At 48.6% G+C, this 23,150-nt stretch overlaps 5 protein-coding genes across 5 annotated transcripts; 3 read left to right on the forward strand and 2 right to left on the reverse strand.

Annotated features, from left to right (window-relative positions):
• Positions 1-3,152: 3,152 nt before the first annotated feature.
• Positions 3,153-7,955, forward strand: BKA67DRAFT_512545 (P-loop containing nucleoside triphosphate hydrolase protein; the record flags this gene model as incomplete). Its single annotated transcript, XM_046097480.1, has 3 exons — positions 3,153-3,464; positions 3,520-6,935; positions 6,992-7,955. 3 exons carry the CDS (start codon positions 3,153-3,155, stop codon positions 7,953-7,955), a joined length of 4,692 nt encoding a protein of 1,563 aa, XP_045961573.1.
• Positions 7,956-8,174: 219 nt separating this feature from the next.
• BKA67DRAFT_555013 (uncharacterized protein) lies at positions 8,175-9,323 on the reverse strand (the record flags this gene model as incomplete). The annotated part of the gene is made up of 1 exon (XM_046102034.1): positions 8,175-9,323. Exon 1 carries the CDS (start codon positions 9,008-9,010, stop codon positions 8,177-8,179), a length of 834 nt encoding a protein of 277 aa, XP_045961574.1. The 5' UTR covers positions 9,011-9,323.
• A 1,784-nt stretch (positions 9,324-11,107) lies between these two features.
• On the reverse strand, positions 11,108-12,175 carry BKA67DRAFT_619486 (aspartic peptidase domain-containing protein; the record flags this gene model as incomplete). The annotated part of the gene is made up of 2 exons (XM_046105461.1): positions 11,689-12,175; positions 11,108-11,625 (listed from the first exon to the last, which is right to left on the reverse strand). Exons 1-2 carry the CDS (start codon positions 12,149-12,151, stop codon positions 11,108-11,110), a joined length of 981 nt encoding a protein of 326 aa, XP_045961575.1. The 5' UTR covers positions 12,152-12,175.
• Positions 12,176-14,562: 2,387 nt separating this feature from the next.
• Positions 14,563-15,941, forward strand: BKA67DRAFT_532555 (putative zinc metallopeptidase; the record flags this gene model as incomplete). The annotated part of the gene is made up of 2 exons (XM_046099552.1): positions 14,563-14,740; positions 14,809-15,941. 2 exons carry the CDS (start codon positions 14,563-14,565, stop codon positions 15,939-15,941), a joined length of 1,311 nt encoding a protein of 436 aa, XP_045961576.1.
• Positions 15,942-18,542: 2,601 nt separating this feature from the next.
• On the forward strand, positions 18,543-22,675 carry BKA67DRAFT_514537 (uncharacterized protein; the record flags this gene model as incomplete). Its single annotated transcript, XM_046097653.1, has 4 exons — positions 18,543-20,556; positions 20,605-20,834; positions 20,885-21,816; positions 21,865-22,675. The coding sequence occupies 4 exons, from the start codon at positions 18,543-18,545 to the stop codon at positions 22,673-22,675; spliced, it is 3,987 nt and encodes a 1,328-aa protein (XP_045961577.1).
• Positions 22,676-23,150: the final 475 nt, after the last annotated feature.

Below are 23,150 nucleotides of genomic sequence, written 5' to 3' on the forward strand. Positions count from 1 at the left end.
TGAAATCCTTCGCTATGTAATTTATGAACGTGAAGCCTGTAACCGTTAAGTTAGATAGGTGTTGAACGTTAGACATATGAGCGGGCACAGTGTCTATATTGCTTTGCTTAGACCAAATGTTGTTAACCTAGGTTAGCAGAAAACAAATGGCGTCCACTACAGGACGCTGTATCAGCCTGGCCGGTAAGCAGCCAATTCTACCTTGTCTTGGCCTTTCACCTCATTCTATGGTATGCGAATGCCTCTCTATTACTCTGTACTTCTGTAGGTTAGAGCTTCATCGCGGTGCATACGTAGTAGTACCCTGGACCCCACGGTCAGTGCACTAGCTTTTGTCCAGGAGCTGATAAAAACCCGCTCTGCCACTGTCACCATTGATCCTTAAAGCACCTAGGTTAGGTTACACATGTCTTGGGCTGGGGATTACTGGGTGCCATATTCCCTTGATCCTCGGAGTCTTGTGTGCTTTACACGCGAATTCTCAGGATCGGTAGCCACAGTATGTCACCGTAATCCCACAGGCGGAACACTGAGCTATGTTCGCATCAGAAGGATTAATCTCCAGTCGGTTTGCACTGGGTCAATGCCACATATCTGCAACCCTGTATGAAACAACTCCAAAGTATACTTACCTGCCAGGTCGGAGTCTGTCAAAAAGCCTGTAGATTGTGCCGGTAATGAACTCATTCTGTGCTTTCCAAGTCTTGTTGTAAATTCATGTTATAGATGCACATATCCTGCCAAGTCTTCTACTCCCTTGAGCCCCAAATCAAGGCTGTCGCCAAGTTAATATATCCTCCAAGTTACTGTATGCATACGCCATCAAGCCAGCGGGCCCAACAGCTATGCTTAACGCCGACTATGGCAGGGCTGATGCTCTCGTGTAACATCCGGGGTCCTCGTTTTACTCGTCGAACAGATCGCCATGAAGCATGAGTGCGTCGATCGGATCAAACGGTCATATCGCAGCTTTGTGTAACCCTCCGATACAACAGTATCAGAATTTAATCCCTACAACAGCCCTAGGTCATTGATTTGGCGTCATGAACCCCTGCCGCAGCAGGGCGTCTCAAACATTGGAGCGGTGTGACCGAAGGGACAGGCTATGAAATTGTCCAACCAGAGTGCAATGCCGGTCAAATTGCAACTTATCCGTTCGGCGATGAGCTCAATCAAACATCGAGAATGTATTGCACACAGGATTAAGTCGGTAGAATGCTTCCAATCAGTAATCTGGCGATCGAATGTCGTATGACATGTGCCGAGCAACTGGGAAACATCCATCAACGTTGTGGACTCGGACAGCTGAAATCTGTCAGATCTGCACTAGTTAGACTAACAGAAAAGATGTACCCAGAAGCGTTCGCCGAAGAACGCTGTGAGATCGATTGGCAGCTGCCCGCATCACCTACATAATGCGTGTGCTCTTAGTATGCTCTTAGCACGGGGAAGACTCATCAATGCCAAGATGCTAACCTTAGAGTCTGGGGCAAGTCTGGTATGCAACAGATCTTGCGACGTTTTCTTCGTGCTTACACCCATCCACTATTACACACCATTCCGGGCCACTTTTGCGTTGGTTCCCCATCATTCTTGTCTTGGCATATGGGACAAACATCAAATTGCTTAGTTCATGGTACTAGTTACATGATTTCCAACCAATGGTCGTGATAAGATTCACGAAAGAGATGGTGCAAAGCTCGTCCAGGCATCCTCATGACTTGATCGGGAGCCATATTTCTATGGTATCGGGAAGTAGAGTGACCTTACCGAATGAACTGCTTGGCGAAGCACCAATGGCCTTCGCCTAAGGTTAGTTGCGTGTATAGTACTTAGGCCTTCGATGTAGATAGTCGTAAGGTATAGGATTCCGTGAGAATCGTGAAGAGATGATGCTATTAGAACTAAGAAGTAGTGTTTGGTGGAGGCTATCAGGCATTTAGATCTGAATCATTTGACCTCTGAAGCATACATGTGCATGCAGACAAGACCGACACCCCCTTCAGCAGTTGCACTGCATCCCCAGTATCACGAGTCCAGTACCAAACCTACAGATCATACGTGCTGGGATGCAGAGTACTTTGCGACGTTTGGCTGGTGGCTGGTGGCCCCGCCGCGTTTGTTGCGCTAATTACACACAGACGAAGAGGCTTCCCGTAACAACCATGATGCCCACAGCAAGCGCCGCCAATCCTACAATCCACCTTCTTATCCGAGCAGTAAGGCACTTCTTTCTATGCTTAGCCTACTTTCCCCTGTAACTGTGCCGCACATCGGTTTGCGTAGACGACCAGGGGATCATAGACTTCTCTCGCAAGGGAAGACTCAGCGAGAAGGTTCCCGAGCTTTGGAAGAGGGCTTCTTGTAGACAATGTCGCTTGGTTGGTTGGCTGGACTGCTCGGTAAAGGTCTTCTAGAATACCAAATATAGTATCTATTCCGACGGCCACCATGCGTATCAAATACCCATGGCAGTCTCAATTTTTGCCGAACGCTTGTCATCTCACTGCATACCTACCTAGTTACTTGCTTCTTGACCACTGAACTCTGGCGAGGTGCTATCAAGCATTATAAGATCGCCCTAATAGGCCCATGCCATTCGCAATCCGTCATTGACGAATCGGAGCAAAAGAACATCTGAAGTCTCATTTCTCGTTCCCGTATCTTTCGCCCGATAGCCCGCCTCGCCGACCTGGAATGAGTCAAGCGGCGTGGGACCAATACGCACTCAGCACTACCCTAGTACTAAATGTTGTTACCGCATGCAGCTCGTCCAGACTCCAGAGGCCTGCAGAAGCATACCCAGCTCTCGGGACGGGGTTGTGGATGTGTCAGGGACGCCTAGAGTGACTGCCTAGAAGAAAATTTTGTATTCTCGTCACCCAGTATTAAGGATAGGCCATTCGCTGCCTCAAACCTAAGGTTACTCATACCGATGCTCTACGACGACACCCTGAAGACCCTGAGAGTTTTGCATTTTGTCATCAGCAGTCATAGTCGGCTGCTTAGCGCGAACGTGCTCTGACGCAACTTCAAGCTATAACTGACGCGGCAGCAGCAGGCCCCAGTGGATGGTGAAGTCAAAATTCGCCTGAAAGTAGCAAGCTTTGATGCTTTGGAGTATACTGCATCCCGCATCGGAAACCATAAGCATGTCGGACAAAACAATTATACTCGCGAGTTCCGCGGTCGGCTTGGGATTGGTCGGGCTTTTGTCGATTCCAGCCATTGTCAGTTCAGCTGCGCAGTTGAAAAACCGTGAGCCGCGAACCGAGGTTTATGAAGATGAAGATGGAAAATCAACGCCCGAGGCTGTTAAAGCTTATACTGCCAAGATACCCAAAGCATTCATACTGTTGTTTTCCCTGACAGGTCTCGGCTTGTCCATTGCTTTGGCTGTCCTTTCTACCTTGGGCGAAACGAATGGCATCTTCCTTGAGAATTGGTTCAGTGTAGGAACTTGGGTAAGAAAACCCGCCACAATGTCTGTCGCCAATTTATACTGATGTAATATTGTAGGGTCTTTTGGCTGCCCAGGCTGTCTGCATTGCCGCAACACGCAGTTCAAGGACTTCTCATGACCTGGGGGTTTACTCAGCTCTCTCGTGCTTACTGCTTGTAATTGTTCTGGTCATTCAGGATGATAAGATTGCGCAACATCTGATCAAGCATGATCCAGCAATATTTGCCATGCGGGTGGTAGAGGTTTTTACGCTCATTGCACTGGCCTTCTCGAGTGTCACAATCCCGCGGAGACCGGATGTTTACCACAAAGGCAAGATTGTCGACAGGTATTACACGGAATCGTTCTGGAGCCATTTCAATTGGAGTTGGCCTGCAGCTGTACTTCGCCAGGCAATAGAGAAGAAGAACCTTGACCTAGATGATCTTCCAAGACCAGATCACTATAGCCGGGCAGAGGAGACGACACTAGATTGGGAGAGTCGCAATTTCACGGGTCCACTTTGGATCTCAATTATCAAGGCGCACAAGTGGAAGTTTGCCATACAATGGTTCACAACGCTTGTGACGTCTTTCCTAAATTTCGCGCCACAATGGTGTGTTTGGCACCTTCTCAGACTATTAGAACAACGGACGTCCAATGAGCCATTGGGCTACGAAGCCTGGATGTGGGTGATATGGATTGCTGTGGCTATGATTGCTCAATCCTGGGTGGAGGCCTATATTTTCTGGCTTTCCTGGGCCGAAATCTGCATCCCTCTCCGGGCTCAACTCTCTTCTTTGATATTCAAGAAGTCTATGAGGCGTAAGGATATCAAAGGTTCCAGTAAGAAGAAGGAAAAGGCACCGGAGAATGCCGACCCGTTGACTGCAGCCCCATCTGGAGCTGTGCCCACGGTTGATTCTCCACAAGAAGAGTTGACTGAAGATAATGAGGAGGAACAGCTCAAGAAGAACAAGCAATCGACTGTCAATTTGATTGGTGTTGACGCCAAACGAGTTTCTGACTTCAGCTCGTTCAATTTCTATTTTCCTGGAAGCGTTTTCAAGCTTGCTGTTTCGCTGGCCTTTTTGGTCGATCTACTTGGCTGGAAAGCTCTCCTAGCCGGTTTCTCGAGTATGTTGGCGATCACTCCTGTCAACATCTTCTTTAGCAAGAGGTATTCCGCAGCACAGGATCGTCTAATGAAGGTTCGAGATGAAAAGATGGAGGTTGTATCCGAAGCGCTACAGGGCATTCGGCAGATCAAATTTTCAGCACTGGAGCCGCAGTGGGAAAAAAAGATCGGTGAAGTCCGCGAGAGGGAACTCAAATGTGTTTGGGACGCGTTCTTCAATGACGCGATGCTTATTGGATGTTGGGTCACAAGCCCTATCATGCTGGCGGCAGTTTCTCTCGCAGTATACGCCGCCGTACACGATGTCCTAACTCCTTCAGTCGCATTTGTCAGTCTAGGAGTCTTCAGAGCTCTGGAAGTTACATTGTCCATCATTCCAGAGTTGACTACTGACTTACTAGATGCATGGGTCTCCGTGAAACGATTGGACGATTATTTGCAAGGTGCAGAGATCGAAGACATTATGGGTGAAGCTGACGAGGTCACATTTGACAATGCAACGATCGCTTGGCCAGCCGATGAGAAGGACAACGATCCCGAAAGATTTGCTGTCCGCAATGTTACAGTCACATTTCCAAAAGGCGAGCTATCAGTCATATCAGGCAAGACAGGAAGTGGAAAGACATTAATGCTTGCTGCCATTCTTGGTGAAGTTGACGTTTTGTCTGGATCTGTCAGTCGGCCGAAGGCTCCACCGTTGGAACAAAGACACGACAGCAGGGCCAACAAGAGTAATTGGATCTTGCCTGGTGCCATTGCGTATGTCGCCCAGATTCCTTGGATTGAGAATGCGACCATCAAAGACAACATACTGTTTGGTTTGCCATATGATGAAGCACGTTACCACAAGACCATTGAGGTCTGTGCTTTGAAGAAGGATATCGAGATGTTCTCTGATGGTGAAAATACAGAGATTGGCGCAAATGGAATCAATTTGTCTGGTGGACAGAAGTGGCGAATTACATTGGCTAGGGCTATCTATTCGAGAGCAGGTATATTGGTTCTTGACGATATATTCAGCGCTGTTGATGCTCATGTCGGCCGCCACATCTTTGAGAAGTGCCTCAATGGTGAGCTGTGCGCCGGAAGAACACGCATCCTGGTTACTCACCACGTTGCACTTTGCGAACCGAAGACCAAGTACTTGCTGGAGCTCGGCAATGGTGTCGTTTTGAACGCTGGGTTCCGATCGGAGCTTGAAGAGGACGGAATTCTGGAACAGATTAAGAGCCACCAGACCGATGCTGACATACCTACCGATGAGGACATAACCGCTGTCAATTCAGAAGAGACTTCTCAAATTGATGACGAGCCGGCCGAAACACCTCTTGTTAAGGTACCCTCCAAAGTACAACAGCCCCGCAAATTTGTCGAGGAGGAAGGACGCGAACAGGGAGCTATCAAGAAGCATGTTTATGCTACATATTTACAAGCCACTGGAGGTTGGGTCTTCTGGGGTGCCGTTACTCTATTTTTTGTGGCTGTCCAGGCTTTGACCCTTGGTAGATCCTGGTGGCTCAAGATCTGGACAGAGACGTACGAGACAGAAAAGCTCAAGAACCACACGGATCAGCACGCATATATCTACTCACTTAACCTTCAGCAGGTTTCTTCTCACAGAATGATGCAACCTCTGGTTATGCAAGAGGATAGAAGCTTGGGATTTTATCTTGGTATCTACGTTCTTCTGGCAGTCACTAGTGCCGTACTGGGGACTGTTAGATATTACTACATCTTCCGAGGATCTATTCAGGCGTCTCGAAAGCTATTTGCCAAGCTGAACTTTGCTATTCTCAGAGCACCTCTTCGCTGGCTGGACACCGTCCCGGTTGGAAGAGTGCTGAATCGCTTCACCGGCGACTTCCACAGCGTGGATACCCGTTTGGCATACTCGCTTGCTTTTGGTGCCGCTTCTCTCTTAAATCTTATTGGCGTCATCGTTGCTGGCCTCTTCGTTTCACCGATCATCCTGATTCTCGCCTTTGTACTCCTACTTATTAGTATCTACTACGCACGCATATATCTGCATGGCGCCCGCCCCGCCAAGAGACTTGAAAGCACAACGAAATCCCCAGTATTTGAACAGTTCGGGTCTGCCCTGAACGGTGTTTCAACAATTCGGGGTTTCAACAAGGCGCAAACTTATGTCGATCGCATGTATGGCAAGCTCGATGATTGGACGATTACTACCTGGCATATGTGGCTTTTTAATAGATGGATGGGTTGGCGCATGTCGGTAGTAGGATCGTTCTTCGCCAGTTTTGTGGCAATGCTCATTCTACTAACTCCTGACATGGATTCTGCACTGGCCGGTTTTGCTTTAGCTTTTGCTTTGGACTTCTCAGGCACTGTCATGTAAGTCATGTTTGATATTTTTCATTTAGAAGGGGAGAATACTAACTCATTCGTAGGTGGACAATTCGACACTACTCGAACATCGAACTGGAGATGAACGCAGCAGAACGTGTCGTGGAGTACAGCGAGCTACCCACAGAAAATCTCGAGGGGCAAAGTCCTCCGGCAGCATGGCCCACTGAAGGGCGAGTTGAGGTTAACGACTTGGTCGTGAGCTATGCTGCTGATCTATCGCCCGTATTGAAGGGACTGACATTCAGTGTCAACCGTAATGAGCGTGTTGGTGTTGTAGGCAGGACTGGAGCAGGCAAGTCGTCTTTGACGTTGGCCCTCTTCCGTTTCTTGGAAGCCAAATCAGGGTCAATTTATGTGGATGGCGTCGATATCTCCAAGATCAAGTTACATGACCTGCGGTCACGTCTCGCCATTATTCCACAGGATCCTGTACTGTTCTCTGGTACTATCCGAACCAATCTTGATCCTTTCAACGATCACACCGACGTGGAGCTCTTTGACTCGCTGCAACGTGTTCACCTAGTTTCAGAGGAGGAGACGGCACCAGGAACACCAACACCAGAGTCGATCACTGAGAATGGCTCAGTCACCAAGAAGAACACGAATATATTCCGTGACCTTTCGAGCTCCATTTCTGAAGGTGGCCTCAACCTCTCTCAAGGACAACGTCAGCTCCTGTGCTTGGCGCGCGCCATCGTCTCACGCCCCAAGGTCATGGTGCTTGACGAGGCAACGTCAGCAGTCGATATGCACACTGATGCTCTTATCCAGCGATCTATTCGTGAAGAGTTTGAAGACAGCACGCTGCTCGTCATTGCTCATCGTCTGAGCACCATCGCGGATTTTGATCGTATTCTGGTGCTGAGCGATGGCAAGGTTGCTGAGTTTGGCACACCGAAGGAGCTATGGGAGCATAAAGATGGTAATGGAATGTTCAGAGGCATGTGTGAAGAAAGTGGCGAGAAGGACAAGTTGAGAGATATCTGTTTGGGTAAAAGGGCGTGAGTCTTTAGAGCTTAATAGGGAGCATGTAAATGTAAGTAGATTTGGAGAAATTCGCTGTTGCACATTATGTTTCTAGGTTTCCCGTCTCAGAGTATATGATATGGGTTTTGTTACTATCAGTTTAGGGTATCAAATTGGATGATAGGTCAGACTGGAAAAAAATGTTTTCTTCGTTCGCTGTATGATTTGGACCAAGCGCTCGATGCTCAATTCCTAGCCAATCATATAGCCGGGGTTATAACACTCGTGTCACCACTGCCAACAGCTTCTGCGTTGAACTTTACCGCAGCCAGCACAAAATTCTTCCAGATCTCGAAGTCATCGCCATCTCGCGGCGCATACACAAGAACAAAGCCCCAAGGGATGACTTCGCCCCACGCGCCAGCAAGCTTGTGCCGCTCAGCCCACCCCAGTTCAATTGCCCGGGTAGCATCAGAAAGACTCAGCACTAGGTGGGTGCTTCCCTCATCGTGCGGATGCACAATCTCGCCCTTGGTACCTCGGAGATACATCGGTGTGTTGAAGTTATCGGCAAGCCATATGGCGTTCCGAAAGGGCCCCTCAAGCCCCGACGGTTTGAGCTGGTACGTAGTCGGGTTCGCCGCGACCAGATCGGATAAGTATGACTCCATCTTGTCCAGCATCGCCGGGTGCACCTGCTCGTTCGTCTGCCGCTGTGGCGCGACATAGCTAGGCACGTTTGGCCGAGCGCCGTGCCTCCGTGGTGGGATGCGTCCATCGATGAAGAAGGATTTCCTGCCTGCGGTACCCCACAACTCTTCGGTATCCTCGAGTGTCCATGGCGCAGGAGCTCTGGTGTCGGATCGTGATATGGGATGCAGGCAAGCTTGCACTAGCCAACCCAAAGGGTTCGGAGGTAGACCACCGCGCCCGAGAGCCAGCCATGCGCGATAGTTTGAGACCCAGTATGAGAAGAGAGGAACACCTACGGCAACAGAAACGGCAATATTTCGATATGTTGCGATATGCCAATTTTCTAGGTTGTGGCCTAGTTTAAGGCTATCCAAAGCGCGTGCTATAAGGGTATCTGCCATAGTGTTTTCTTGTGCTCTCACTATGGAATTCAATGATGCATGACTTGATTCTGTGCTCTCCAGAGTCGTGCAAGTGCTTCAACTTTATGCAATCCCGCGAATGTTCGGAAGGATTCAAGTCGTATGATATCGTGAGATCAAAGGTTTTCTCGGGATCCTGATGGGAATAGTGGAGCTGTGACCGCGTCAGCATGGGAGAAAACAACACCGAGTGCAAACCGGCAGGTGTGGGGGCAATCCCTCGACTATAGTTATAGACTGACTGACTCCCGAGGACCTGGAAGGCCGAAACAGTACACTAATCCCACAAAGCAAACAGGTCTGGATGTCTACTCAGAAGTTCGTCCAGAGTTCATACAATCAGGATGCTGTCCAAAAGATTTTTGGATCTCTACGATTGTGTTGTTTGTCTCGGAAGCAAAAGGAAATTCGCGACCCAAGTACCAAAGAACCAAACAAACAAAATTACCTGTTTGAATTGTAGCTACCAATAGTGCAAATCATGATCTGGAATCCTTTAAATCCTTTGGGTGTATTCAGTTTGCTATCGAGCTCAACAGAGATAGGCAAGTAGATAGTGAGAAGCCTTCGGGTTTCGCGAGCTTTGTTTGACGTAGATGTGTTCCACACAAACCTCCTCTACGAAGTGGGATCTACCGCGTTACGTTTACCAATTGCCTATCCATTCGAGGTTCAACCTGACATTAGATTATGATATCGTTTTCATCGCTAGTGTTTAGTTAACGTTCGTACTTTGTATCATGGAGGCGAAAAAGTCCATACATCTAATCTCACGATTATCGAGATCGAAACCACGAATTATTACGAATGGTCTGAAAATCAACCACTTAAACGTAATCACGGGTAATAAACCTATAAAACATGTTGCGGAATGGCAACCCCAGTATTATAACGGATTTTGTATATAAGCCATTACCTCCGTGGAAAGCTTCTATACCAAATATGTCAAAGGCACACCTCGGCCGGTTGTATTTTTTTAAAGGACATCGGCGGGTTCTGAAATGGTGTCACTATCACCTTGCGGAATGTACACTCGATCCCACAGAACGTACGAAGTAAATCGCACGGTTGTGGAGCTTGTTTATAGATCTATCTCACTAAGTCTCACGGCAATGCCCTGAACTAATCACCCGTAGTGATGACGCCTGCTCCATCAGGGAATTGTCGGTACTCGTCGTGAGTGCGGTTATTTCACGTGAAGGAGTCCCTGGCCACGGACTAAGCCCAGCCGCCATCTGCCACAAGTGGCAGTATTCCGAAGTTACTAGTGGTGTACTTCGGGTTTATAACACTGAAATTCAACTCGCCAGCCTCTCTCTTGAAGCTGGTACATCTAAAGTGAACAGATCATTAGCGAACAAGTTTCTCTGAACCATATCCGTCCATTGGGAGATTCGTGCTGCATAGTAGTTTGGTAGATGAGCGTTTGGACTAAAGCCTAATACACCATCGTATCCAATCCTGGTGTCCCCCAAGCAAATGTTGAGGCGTGATCAAAATTGAGAATCGATGATTGAGGATTGATAACCAGGTAACATGGAATGTATCAAGAACCTCGCATCCCCTACATTGAACTCTAGCATAGCTGACGGCTGATGATACGTTTGAACCAAGTCCATATGTGTCATCATTAGTTGTAAAGTATACTGCACCGCGCCGTTATGCTTCACCGTTTCTAGTGGCGCTTGGGACGGAAAACCGCTCGGCAACTTAATCTAACATGAGACGAAACGGCTGCGGAGGTGTTCCAATTGGAACAGCTGCAACTAGGCCAGAAGCTAACGTCACGGGAAACTGGAGACATCGTAAGCCATATGAGAACAACCCATCCAGATTCGAAGAACTTACCCGCATTTCGACTGGATGATACGGCGTGGAGTTTTCAGATTGTTGTAATGATAGGTCATTTCTAAATGAAAATTTGTGCCAAATGCAATGTATTGTGTTGGTGTGACTTTAGAATCTTCTAAACCCAAATTGTTGTGATCATGCCCTGATGCAAGTCCCACTACAACCATATCCATCCTCAAGATCGACCTTGTGGTATGCAGATGCCAATATACTACCAAACAATTCCTACAAAGGCTTTGATGCAAACCCTAGTTGCTGGTTACCTCCATGAAACACCACGAACTGCGACTTCAAGAAGATATCGCCATAAATGGAAAATGGTAGACCACTAGGCGTAGCTTGTAGTCCACCAAAGCAGGTCGTTGCATCCTCGAACGTATTTCCATCCACGGGGGCGAAAGGTATGATCGATCCAGGAACTAAAGCTTCATAATTATCAATAATGGCTGTGAAATCCGGCAGTGTGGCAGAGCACGGGTATGTATACCCGCCAGCGCCTGTGACGTCGTTCACTGCCCCTTCGACATTCTGGTAATAGGCGGCTGCAATCTGATCCGGTACGAACAACAGTGTCGTACCGGTGTCGGCGATAGCAACGTGTGGGAAAGAGATTGCCGTTGAGTTGTTGACGCGGAAGCCCGATGCTGTGAACTGCCAGAATCCAGATGATGCGTTCACTGGAATGAAAGATATGTCCCCAGTAAACTCCGTTGGATCTATGAATCCGAAGTTGTAGTTCCCAGCTGCAAATACTAATTAAGCGACTCCGACATAAGACACCGTACGTATGGGACGGGGGAACATACCTTCAGCTTGCTTAAGGTTGGCGGTAAATAAGGGGGAAGCCAAGTTATTTAGGGCATTGTCGAAGAAGGTCTTCTGCTGGGTTGGCTGGACCGTGTTTAGATCACTGAAAGCTAGGCCAAGCAGCCCATCAGTGCTGGCTCTGGAGGTGAATGCGGATGAGACCTTTTGAGCGACCTCAACTGCCTGGTTTGGCACTGTAACTCCTCCAACTGAAACGCTGTCTGTAAAAACAACTCCGCTTGAAGCGCTTCCATCGCCGTACGTGATCGACCACGTAGATCCCTCTAATTCTTCTGCCGTCGAACTTTCCTCTGGATTGTATATCGTCTGGCCATCAACCTGAATTGACGGTGTGAGAGATGAGAACACCCATAAGTCTGATGAGCCCGTATCAAAGTCTAGGTTTAGTGTTTGGGGCGGTGTTCCTATTAGTACCGGGCACAGATACTCTGAATCGAACATCTCAGGAATGGCAGCCACCTCACCTATCAGTTTGGTCAGAGGGAGAACTCATTGGCACTCAATATTAGAAGAAGAAAAACTTACCCTGACCTACAACAGTCGTGCTATTGCCGGCATGGCCTTTCGAAAGACCAAGTTCTTCCAACAACTGTTCTATCACTGACTGCAAGTCATCCGGAAAAGACACACCAAACTTTGCGTAAGTACGCGCAATTGCCAAAGGTCCCTTTTTTATTCCAGAAAACGCCTTGTTTGGTTGTTGGTGGATTTTAAAGGTCATGCCACCCAACGTCGAGATTCCCGATATATCTATTTCAATGATCTTGAGCGGAGAGCCCCGAACAACAAGATTTTGAACGAAAATAGCTGCTGACACAACAGCGGAAAAATATGGCTTCATGATCTCGGCTGTGGACCTGACGTAGCATACGGAGGAGAAGGTGACCTGCAACCCTGGAACGTGACCAGCTAACAAATGACAGCAGGAAGTTGCAAGAAGACCAGCTCACTGTTGAATTAGAAGAAGAGACCCATTAGGACGACAGAGATATACGAATGCCGGTGGAAAAGAATGTATATAACCTGGCCCTGGACTCAGATTGATTACAATTTGGGACCTGGTTTCACGCATGGTTATCAGACTCAGATCCCGCTCTTCCGAGGCCAGCATATTTAATCAACAAAATCAGCTAGAGACCACTGGAAAGCGTTTACATATGCTTAAAAATGACTCAAAAGCCTAGGCGATGGACCGTTAGGATGATGTGCTTGATGCTTGTGAGCAAGGGGGTCGCATCTGATGGTAGATCAGTCAAAGGGACCCGTTACATGATCCTTGCAACATCATGCCTTCGGAATTCTTGAGGCTATTTGGCGCCTGCCCATGCTCACGCAATGCCGGCTGTGTGGCAGACGAGGCTCAAGCACATGTCCAAATTCTTCATTCGAAGGACTCAAAGCCAATGCCCTATGTAGATATTTGGTGGAGCTTGCGGGTTGTGGTCCTGTCAGATCAAGCTTAAGTCAGATCCCTGCCAACGGTCGAGATGAGCCTGCTGCGCCTCTGCATACTTAATTTGCAAAGCAAAAACAATCGACATTGCAGACAGCTACACAGCGACCGAGCAATTGTTTTAATAATCAAGATCCAAAGCAGGTTTTATTGTTCCTTCCAAAGAAAGCAAGAGAACCAAGATTAGAAGCTCGCATCTGTTATTCATGCATCGGCGCAGTGGGAATCTTCAAAATGTAGTCTAGTGCAGGTCGATTTGCGCAGGCAGTGTCAGATACGTTGACTTATCCTGACCCCTTAGGCCTTATGAAAACCCTAGATTAGTCAATATGAGGGGTTTCATGCCATTATCTCTGGACTGATGAGAGGGCATTTCAAGCGTTGAGATTGATTCACCAGTCAAGAGTAGGAGTGTAGAGCTGGTAAAAGACTGGTTTCGAGAGAAGCGGATTAGCGCCTGGGCACCAAGGTCTGGCAGTAAGTAAATCTATTACTCAAGAAGATTGCCGTCATATCTACTTGCGAGAACTTGAATTTCAACGGGAGATGGCTGTGCTGACTAACGGCCAGCAGCTTTGGCTGTAAAGTTACTCAGGACCGAGCTGCAGCCAGAAGAATAAGTTACAATGTGATGGGGGCCGGAGCCATGAACGGATAGTATAGATACTACTTTGTATCCACAGTCTTGCAAATTGTATATTCGCGGGCCGTGTGTAGAATAAGCTGCTTCAAACCATGTCCGCAGGGCTTGATGGTCCTCCTCTCTCCATACTACGGTATTGCTAGTCTAGACGAGTGACAGGGTTGAAAGAGAGCAACGACATGGACGCTGATACGATACAATTCGCTGAAAATACACTGTCTCCGAGGAATACGACCATTTCTTTTTTCAAGTGGAAGCGGTCCTAACGACATTCACTTGGACTTAACTAAATCGTAGTCTACTTTGAAATGGTGTGCATCTGTCCTACCTTCAACTTGCTAACCTAGTCCTGGTGACTGCAACAGGAGGAGCTATTCAATTGCCCCTCCATACAATGTATTTTTAGGTGCTAACGTTGCCCCACTGCCAACCTGCTTAACAGCAGTACGTAGTTAAGGCAACTGCACTTTACGCGTGCAGTGGCGCGTTAATTACATTACTTATTTACCTACTCGAAGCTTCTTTGTTTCCAGCCTGATCTTTCCCCCCCAAGACCAGCAGCTTAGGTGATGCGATGGCATTATGCGAATACACGCCCAAAAACCCATCTAAGGCACTCTTCCTCGGTTGTCTTTTTGTCTTTTTCATTTCGTAATTCTTTTCAAGTTTCTTTTTGAATTTGATTTTGGCTTGATCGTATCCCTGCGCCTGCGTTCTTGTACTGGCCATCCAGGCGCATCGACGACATCCATCACGATGCCGGAAATCGATCCACTGGTCCTGTCGTACTCTCATCTCAAGGACTCCCCAAGGGCGCAAGATGCCTTGCACACTCTGCGGAAGGTTGCTTCATTGGTAAAGCCAATAATGAGAGCTCGGGGCTGGAAAGTACGACAACTGACAGAGTTCTACCCCCATGAACAAAATCTACTGGGTCGGTAGTCCACAAGCAGATCGATCATGTACGGTTCGAGTATCAACTAACCTACTCACTCACTCTAGGGCTCAACGTCAACCGTGGACAGAAGATATGTCTTCGACTTCGATATCCCGCTGACCGCAACCAATTCCTTCCCATTGAGCAGGTGGTTGATACGATGCTACACGAGTTGTCGCACATCGTGCATGGTCCGCACGATGCCAAATTCCATGCTCTATGGGACCAGCTTCGAGACGAACACGAGGCCCTCATGATGAAGGGATATACCGGCGAAGGCTTCTTGTCTGAAGGTCATCGTTTAGGGGGTCGACCAACCATTTCGATACCAGAGGCACGTCGGCTCGCCAGGGTCGCTGCTGAGAAGCGTCGCACACTTTCCGCAGGATCTGGTCAACGTCTAGGCGGAAGACCGGTCCAACCAGGGGAGGACATTCGGCGGGTCATTGCCAATGTCGTGGAACGCCGCAATCAGACTCTCCAAGGCTGCGCTAACAACACCCACAACGAAGACGAAATTCGGGCTATTGCCGATACAGCCACCAAAAGTGGCTTTAGCACACAGGCTGAAGAGGATGCAGCAAATGAGGCCGCTATTGCGCAAGCTTTGTGGGAGCTGGTACAGGAAGATGAGAGGGTCAAGTACGGCGAGTCGTATCAACCAGTGACTGCAAGAAACCCGGCTGGTAGCGCAAGACGATGGGAATCTCCCCAAGAGCCTCCTAAACAAGAAGCTGCATGCGCCAAGAAAATCCCACCACGGCCTCCGCCGCCCGTGCCGGATACTCGTCCGGCGCTTCCTATGCCCAGCCTTGACACCGGCCATGTTGCTGATTCTGTCCCCTCATCCTGGACATGTCAAGTCTGTACTTTGCAAAACCCATTGGATTATCTGTGTTGCGATGCATGCGGCGTGGAGAGGGCTGAAGAGACTAGTAAGGAGCTGTCGCAACGAACGACGAAGCGCCAACGGACAACAACCGTGTATTTGACCGGGAGCCCAGAAAGGGGACCAAAACCACCGACACGGCCAGAAATGTCAAACTCAACGAAAGCCGCCACGCTCCAACCTGGTAGCCTATTCGATACAAACTTGGCGTCGAGGTCGAAAACTTGGACATGTTCATTTTGTGGGCGCGTGCGAGATTGGAATCTCTGGACTTGCGACCTTTGCGGTAAGGTCAAGGAAAGTTCGTGAGGGGATTGTCCGACATGACAAGGAACAGCACTGTAAATGACGATAACTACGACTGCCATGAGAACCATTGATAGACAGATACCCTGATGCTTAGCTAGATCTGTTTGGAAAACCTACCTGATGCCGCACCATTGAATCTGCTATTCTTCAAGCGAATCTCTTTCCTGGACATTACTGCGCCTTGCACTATCGTTGTTGCGGATTTGCTTACAATCTGGAGCAATTAAATATAGCGTTTGGTAATTCTGGTCCGCCGCACAAATTGATTAGTAATCGATTCACTCAATCCAGCCACGCAGCTGGCTAATAAACCTCACATGTCTGATGTGGTGAACTCGAAGCAAGCTGTTTCCCTATTTCCAACCTCCGCACAGTACTCCGACTCAACATTATTGTTCCGCTTCTTCTGGAGGTCATCATTTATTAAACTTTTGGACAAACGACTTGGCAGGGTTCAGTCTTGCATGTTTTCATTGGCATACGGTCAACAAGTATGGACATACCTTAGTACATAGCGATTGCTGCTTCAGATATCGGTCATGAGTATGTCGTCCTTTGGCCCCCTGCAATGCAATGCAAACCCCAAAAGCCCAAGCCTGCCTGCCCCAAGAACCCTTACTTAGTACTTACTATGTATGCACGGATCCGTACAGTAGGAACCGACGCGACATAAAAAAGCGGGCTGGGCCCTTGCTTATGACCCTTTATGACGTCAAGGGCGATGCGGAAAAGTCGTACCGCACTGGCAAAAAGCTGACTAGCGCGGCTTGGCTTTGATCTCTGCTGTCTAGACCCATCGATGACCGACTTTTGATCTGCATGCCTGGGAGGTTTGGCCATCGGCGGGAAGTAACGCAGAATACTACTGTACGGATCCGTACCTACTAGGGTCTAGTTCGCCTTGCCCCGTGATGGTGATGGGTTTCTGTCACTTTACCCATCCATTATCTGCCTGGCGGTGGGACTGCGACCCCCCAATTTGACCCATAGGCCGATGCCATTCTTCATTTCAGCCAAACAATTCCCATCTGTTGACCTTCCTTCGGGAGTTGGTGTCCCATTCTGAATTTAAGCGCAACACTAAATAAAATTCCCACCTTCAGCTCAAGTACACATACGGTAAAGCCCACAGCCAGAGCACACATGGAACCTGGCTAACTTATAGTAGAGGGCAATTCCAACGGAGCCCTCGCCGGATCCTATCCAACATAGCCATTTTGTTTGCCATGACACCCAGTCCTGCTCATGGTGCAGCAGCAGCGCCGTCGGATGTGTACTCCCGGCGAAAAGCTGTATTATCATTCGATTTGAGAGCCAGCTCTATTCTAATGTAGATGGCGTTGGGTAGTACTGCCATGACGGCATAATGTTTTGGCACAACTCTTGCCAGTTGGATGGTTTTGTTTCGTGCCTTTCTCATTGCTAGTTCATCATTCCTGAAGTAGACTATTGCTAGGTATTACACAAATCAATTTCACACACCTGGGATCTACACGGTAGCACGAAACCCTGCTTGACTTTAGTCCTTTTTTCCCCCCCGAACCTTTCGACATTTGATCTGCAGTTTTTCTCCACGGGCATTATTATCAGCTCGTGTCCAGCGCGCGATCTCCCTCTTTCACATACACACACACACACACACACACACACACAGGTAGTTGATTGACACTTGGTTGGGTGTTTCTCTTCACCTCTACTTACTAAAGTGTGGTCGTTGGTTCGTTTTGCTCGTCTTGAAATTCGACGTTGTTCAGCATTCCAACAACGTTCGAATCTCGACCTCTGCAGGAAGTACAAGCACACCCCTAGTCCTTGTAAGTGCGTTTTACATAGTATGAATTGCATGTTTAAGCACCGACCTTCCCCGCCTCATCATCGACATAGACCGCAACAGACGGACGACAACTGACCTGTGAGACTAAGCCCTGCGCAAGGGATGGCGAGGCGGAATTCGTTCGTATTTCATACGCCAACTCACTTGCAACAATACAACACCATACATAGCCCAATCTTCAGGCCCTACGTACATGGCTGATCATACAGGCGGGATACAGCAGACAAGACAAGGTTCAGTCTTGAGCAGACCGCAATTCACTTCACTCTCTGCATAGTGTAAGGCTGCACCAGTCCGTTCCAGACTATCCCCCACTACCGACCATCCGTCTGCATCCAAACACTACCGGCGCGCCTTCGACTTACTGTAGTACCCTACCTTGACCATTAACAGGGCACCTAAAGCTGTCCAGTGCGCAAACCTAGAATTCAACCTCAAATCTCTGACGATTGTGTGCCCAGCTTACTGTACAACCTCTGACGCCATCCATATCAAATGGGCTTGTGTCAGTTTCGCACCTACATCGTGTCTTAGTGGTTGGCGCAATGGTATCAACAGCTCTGGACCCAGCCCATGATCACGCTGAACATGTCCGCTCATCAATTCCCGACCCCTCCGAACGAGCTCTGCCTCGACATGCGGCTCAAACACGGTCTTCGCCCGCAGATTTACCACCACCCCGCCGGAATCCCGAATTGAGTCTGAGAAGGAATGGGCCTCTGCAGCTGTTGGACCATGATCATATGGCGGCAGATGGCGACGCTGCCATGTCTCCCAGGAGCAAGAGGTCGCAGTCGGGAAGCCCTTTCAAGCTTGCCCTGCCATATGTCTCACCCGGTCAACTCGCTTTTGCGGCGATGCAGTTTTTGCCGGTTCCCGTATTGGTTCTCAACAACTTGAAAACAGTAGTACTGGCGAATGAAGCCATGTGTCGGCTACTTGGCATGGTGACAGATGCAACTGAGCCTCAAGATGTCACGTCTATCGTGGACCAACTCCGCGGGCAGACCATGTCGCAGGTGGGCATTGACCTGCTGCAAGATGGCCGGCCTGTTTGGATCTCTTGGGACGAACTTCTCGACTCTCTGGTAACTGATGGGCTCACAAAAGCCGCCGAGTACATGACGAGACCACCTTCTCCGGATGGGGCTGTGCCTGGGGAGTTAACGCCGACAACTCCTGGTCCCAAAGAATTCGTTGAAGAATCGAATTTTGTCCATACACAACAGGCAGCCTCGAAGCTTGGCGGTGATTCTGCAACCTCGGTCGTCGAAGTCGTGATGTCATCTAAGACGTTTAACGCGACCACCAAACCCCAAAATACCGACTCTCAGCAAGTTCTCGCCAAGATGATCATCAACATTTTTGAAATAGAGGAGCACCAACCCTATTTTACGTTGACTTTCACCAATACAGAAACACCTACTGCAACAATACCAACCAGGAAAAAGGTATCGAGATCTACGACAACAACATTGGAACATGTTGACAAGAAATCGATTTCCAACTCCAATCCTCCGTCGGTCAGCTCGAGTCACGACTCAAGCTCGCCATCTACGACGTACAACCCGAGTGTTGTGTCGTTGTCATCCAGTCCTTTCCCCCCGATGGGCCCTCCTTCACGCAGCACAAAATCGACCTCGCCTTCCTTGTTTCAGAAAATAATTACAATCAAGGATGCGCTTCTCGAAAACACGCAAATGCCCATACTAGCTATGTGGAAAGATGGCAGTGCGCCGGTCATAAACTCCGCTGCTCGTGAACTTTTTATCGACCCCTTTGCGGCACCGGAAGCTGGGCGAGATGGTATTGGCTTTCTCGACAAATGGCAGGTCTGGGATGAAGAGTTTACACGTCCATATGATCCGAGTGAATTCCCAATATCAGTTCTCTTGAGGACCGGTGAGCCGTTCTCCGGCTGGCGCATTGGCATGAAGAAGGTACTTCAAGACAAGAAAATTATATTTGACGTTCTTGGCGAGATTATCAATGACCCTGCCACAGGAGAAATGGTTGCCGGAGTTGTTACTTGTCGGGATATAACTGATATGGCTCAAGAGATCACCACAATCAAAGAACAAGACGAGGAGAGATTCAAGCTTATCTGCGACACTATGCCACAGCTGGTTTGGACGACGACTCCAGATGGCATGCATGACTTCTTCAATTCTCGCTGGTACGACTACACCGGCTTGGCACCAGAGGAATCGCTGGGGCTTGGTTGGAAGAATCCATTTCACCCGGATGATATGCCTGCCACGGTTAGAAGATGGAAGCACAGCTTGCAGACTGGAGACCCATATTATACGGAATACCGATGCTTGAACAAACACGGCGAGTGGAGATGGATGTTAGGACGAGCTCTGCCTCTGAGAAACAAGCAGACCGGCCAAATCGAAAAATGGTTTGGCACATGCACCGATGTACATGAGAGCATGGAGACCAAGTCTGCTGCTAAGCGAATGCGACAGCAGCTTCTCAGTGTTCTTTCGCATGGGCAAACAACAATATTTTCTGTTGACCGGAATCGGAAACTGACCATGCTTGAAGGTGCCCTGATATGGGACAATTTGAGGGCCAAAAAGGCCGATCGGGTTCACGAGGACGACAGCAGCGATGACGACCTTTACGCCTTGAAATTTGTCGGGCAGAACGTGGACGATGTTTTCAACGACCTCAACCCACGAACGGAACGTGGGGATATCGTTGACTTCTTGAAGCCTCTCCACGAGATGCTCGACGGAAAATCGCGGCGGGAATTTATTAAGGAACATGAGATGGGTAAGCACACAAGTATTCATGGCGGACTCCATGCTTATGGGTCTTTAGATGATCAATTTTTCCGCACAAGATTGATTCCTACCATTGGCAAACAGTCGCGAGATGGCATGACGAGTGAATCTGTTGTCGATGGTGTTATCGGCATTATCATGAATGTGACCGAGTTGAAGGAGAGAGAACATGATATTAAGACCCAGGCCCAAGAAAAAAGGCAACTACTAGCGAACGAGGCAGCTGCAAAGGAAGCCAGTCGTCTCAAGAGCCAGTTTCTCGCAAACGTAAGTTGTGGTGGTGTATATGTAGTGCTTTGACTGACGTCCGTCCATAGATGTCACATGAGATCAGGACGCCCATCACTGGCGTTATTGGCATGGCCGAGCTCCTCCTTGACCTGGAACTCGGCGAAGAGCAAACAGAGTATGCACATAACATCGTCCGATCGGCTAACGCTCTGTTGACTGTCATCAACGACATCCTCGACTTCTCGAAAGTGGAATCTGGGCGATTGGACATCGAAGAGGTACAGTTTTCACTATCAGTCGTGGTGCAAGACGTTTCGAAGATGCTTGGCTTTGCCGCGGAGAGGAAGAATCTGGAATTTCGATCCAACGTGTCCGCAGACATCGCCCACGATCTGGTTGTCTTGGGAGACCCGGGGCGCGTGAGGCAGATCATCACGAATTTACTGACAAACAGTATCAAATTCACGAACAATGGACACGTAAAGTTCTCTGTATGGAAAGAAAAAGAAACGCGGGATACCATCGAGATCAAATTCGTTGTCGAGGACAGTGGGATCGGCATTGAAGAGGAGGTCCGACAGCGCTTGTTTCGACCGTTCAGTCAAGGTGACCCATCCACAGCGCGAAAATTTGGCGGTACTGGTCTCGGCCTGACTATCTGCAAAAATCTCGTTGAGCTTATGCGCGGTAGAATCACCTTGGAATCGTCTTTAGGGAACGGCACAACCGCAACGTTTTGGATTCCATTTAACAAGTCCCAAACACCACAAACGTCGTCCATCGTTGAGGTTGGTGCTTTACCCGATCGTTTACAATCCGAAATGAGCGTTTCTTGTAATAGCTCAGAGTACGAGCACATGCTTCATACTCCACCGAACGGTCCATTAGGTGGTACTACGAATAAACCGTCGCCCAACAGAGCACGATCGATCAATATACCATCACCTCTAGTCTTCACTGAGGAGGATCTATCGATGCCAGAACGGGCCAAGTTTTCTGTTCTTGTCGTCGAGGATAAGTAAGTAGTCTGAACCGCCCTAGACCGAATTTTTCTAATCTCGGCCAGCGCTATCAATCAGCAGATTGCCATCAAAACTATCCAGAAACTTGGCTTCAAGGTTGAAGCTGTTTGGAATGGAAAGGAAGCTCTCGAATACATGGAATCTTCCCAAGCCGGTAAACAGTTGAAACCAGATATTATTTTGATGGATGTTCAGATGCCTGTAATTGATGGATACAAGGCCACTCATATCCTACGCCACCATGTCCCTTACAAGGAATTTACAAGGAACGTTCCCATTGTTGCCATGACTGCATCGGCAATCCAGGGCGATAGAGAGAAGTGCAAAAAGGCTGGCATGGATGACTATCTCTCCAAGCCAGTGAGAGGAAAGATGCTAGAAAAGATGCTCGTCAAATGGAGTCGGGCCCGAAGGATGAGTCCGACTTCCACTGTGCACACTGATGTGTCGGTCTCGGATTGCTCAGAGGCTGGAGAGCATTGTCTCAGTGCAGACATACCCACGTTTGGTCTGCGTGATGTAGACACTAGATCTACAACGCCAAACGATGAAACCCCTTGCCCGCCAAACAATCATGACGGTGATCACGCTAATTTGCTGACGCCAAAACCACTGACTGGAAATGGATCACATGAGGCGACAGGTTATCCTTTTGGGTCATTCAGTGGCAACAATTCAGGGCAGAGCAGGGCCCTAAACCCGAACGAGCTGGCGATGCAACTCCGGGACGATAAGCTCTTGGACGCTGCTGGCGGAACTGACGCATCCAAACCTCAATTGGAGAGCCAGCTTCCCAAAGGCGACTCGTTGACTGAAGAGAATGTTGAAAAACTCGAGAAAGAACGGATGAGGTGAGGGGTTGCGATAGATTTGGTTCGGGCTTTTTCTTTTCATGGCGTTATGGGTAATCATCATCCAGAATATGGAGATGGCTTTTCGCATTATGATTCTCAGCGACCTGCATCACCAGGGTTGTACAACCCGTCTGCAGCACTGAGAGCAGTTTGACTGGCGCAGGAGACGACCATTGAGGCCGCATTGGATTGAAAATGTACATTGAAGTACTGGGTCACCACAAAAATATGTATTTTGGCATCATCATCATCGCATCGGCGGCGTTTGTCGGGTGGCAAAAAGGAACACAAGTCACCTGTCTTATTAGAGGCATCCAGGCAAGGTCGGGGAAAACATTTGCATCGTGCAACACATGGTATGTAAATATAGCATTAGCCTCATGGTGCTGGGCGCTACACATTAGAAGATGGAGTTATTCCAATCGATAATTATAACTTCAGCTAGAGTAATATTCCAAGCTCAAGACACAACAATG

This window comes from Truncatella angustata (assembly GCF_020726525.1).
Source record: "Truncatella angustata strain MPI-SDFR-AT-0073 chromosome Unknown BKA67scaffold_2, whole genome shotgun sequence".
Lineage (NCBI taxonomy): Eukaryota > Fungi > Ascomycota > Sordariomycetes > Amphisphaeriales > Sporocadaceae > Truncatella > Truncatella angustata.